This window comes from Egretta garzetta, unplaced genomic scaffold (assembly GCF_000687185.1).
Source record: "Egretta garzetta isolate BGI_Z169 unplaced genomic scaffold, ASM68718v1 scaffold332, whole genome shotgun sequence".
Classification (NCBI taxonomy): Eukaryota; Metazoa; Chordata; class Aves; order Pelecaniformes; family Ardeidae; genus Egretta; species Egretta garzetta.
In genome coordinates this window covers 808440-810129 of record NW_009258879.1, presented here as the reverse complement: position 1 = coordinate 810129, position 1690 = coordinate 808440, and the positions used below count along the sequence as shown (strand labels likewise).

The 1690-nt window shown below is 53.6% G+C and overlaps 1 protein-coding gene across 1 annotated transcript in view; it reads right to left on the bottom strand.

Annotated features, from left to right (window-relative positions):
* SRGAP3 (SLIT-ROBO Rho GTPase activating protein 3) overlaps window positions 1–1690 on the bottom strand; it is a 96287-nt gene that overhangs the window by 39226 nt on the left and 55371 nt on the right. The window contains exon 15 of the mRNA XM_035889464.1: window positions 183–260. Within this exon, the coding sequence (XP_035745357.1) occupies window positions 183–260 (78 nt within the window). The remainder of the gene's footprint in view (window positions 1–182; window positions 261–1690) is intronic.

Below are 1690 nucleotides of genomic sequence, written 5' to 3'. Positions count from 1 at the left end.
CCTTGCGCCCTGCCGAAGATACAATACTGAGATACCCAGAAAGGGAGAAAACCCCCTCGCGTCCCGTAGCAGAACGGCCTCTAGCACAGGCTTTGCACGATGTCTAATGCGCCCAGCGCGCGGGAACTCCCACCAACGACCTCTGCGCGGGGACGGCGTCCCAGCCACAGCCGCCAACGCACCTCGCTCAAACGAATTCTTGATGTCGTTGACTTCCACCTGGGAGCCAGGAACTCTGAAAATGCCCTGCTGCTGGAGGCCTGCAAAGGAACGGCGTTTTAGCAAAGGTTCGCAGAACCGTTGCACAGTGCTTGCTGCTAAAGAGCAGCAGAAACCAGGAGCCACGGCACCTGGTGAGAGGGGCTCGGGGGGACACACGACACCCCGCTACGATTCATTTCTGCTCACATTCTCCAGTCAAGGCCCCCCCAGATCAAAGCACTGGAAGGGCTCCCGTTGGCCTGGGGCCTGAGCGAACAATTTCCCCTCAGTCAGTGCTAACCAGACCCAAATATTTGCCAGCATCACGGTCCGTGCCACTGCAGCTCTGACCTGAGCCATGCAGCAGGGGCGGCGGGCACCTCTGCTGCATTTCACTGCCGACGACCAGGACTTCGTTTCCTCTGCAGGAAGTTCCTGCTGGCTCTGCTCAATCAACTTACCGTACAAATTGATGTAACGAATGCAGCTTTCGACTACGAGCGGAATAGCCTGTCCCGAGTCCTTCACAAAAGGAAAGGAAGAAGCAAGAAATTACTGGGTTATTGGTAACACAGCACGGGAAATGCATTAAAGATTGCAAAACCGGAGATTTGAAAATCAGTGCCATGGAGTTTAGTAAGAGGACAGGCAAGAAAAGGAGGCGTTACACACATCAAGCCATCAAAAAGTGCTGAGTACACGATGTGCGGTCGATTATGCACAAAAAAACTTCCACTGAAGTGCGTGACGGGCTGCTGCTCGCTATCTGCTCGAGACAGGGGACTGATGCAACGGGACCACAGCTATTCCCTTTCAGAGGTGCAATGCTGAGCAGAAACAAGACTTGTGCTATACCTGTCTGATGAAGTAAGCCTCCAGTAACAGAGCTTACAACAATATTTCCACCTAAAGGAAGAGCCATTGTCAGCAGATGCCAAGAAAAAAAAAAAAACCCAAACCACCACAGTGTGTGAAACGGACTGCCTGCATCTGAACCTGGGATGAGTTTTGGCTTTTCTTTCAAAGCCGTTTCCCTCCAGGCCCCTCGTGGAAGGAGCTCACGGGGGACCACGAGCCGTGCCTGACTGCCTGAGTGGATGGTTGTTTTCCTTAGGGGCTCGCTTTGGTGGTTCATTCCAGCAGAGTACAGTTGCATCTCTCTGGTTATTAATTTACTCTGTCTCGTAGGCAGGCCTCCAGTAAATACCTGATTTCTTGTTCGCGCATTCCTCCTTCCTCTGAGAACACAAAAAAGCAGCAGAGCGGGGAAAAAAAGAAAAGATTAAGCAAGGATAAGTTCAGTTAGAGGTAAGCATCTTTCGGAGGCCATGAACGCTCAAATGCAATGGCAGCTTCGCAAGGTCCAACCCAGGCCTTCGGGCTGTCCCCCCCTCCCTCCCAAACCCCATCTGGCACGCTGCACCCGAGCCTCGGCGGCCGGCAGAAGGAGCCTCTCCGATTTCTTCCCTCCCTGAGCCCGCGGGCGACG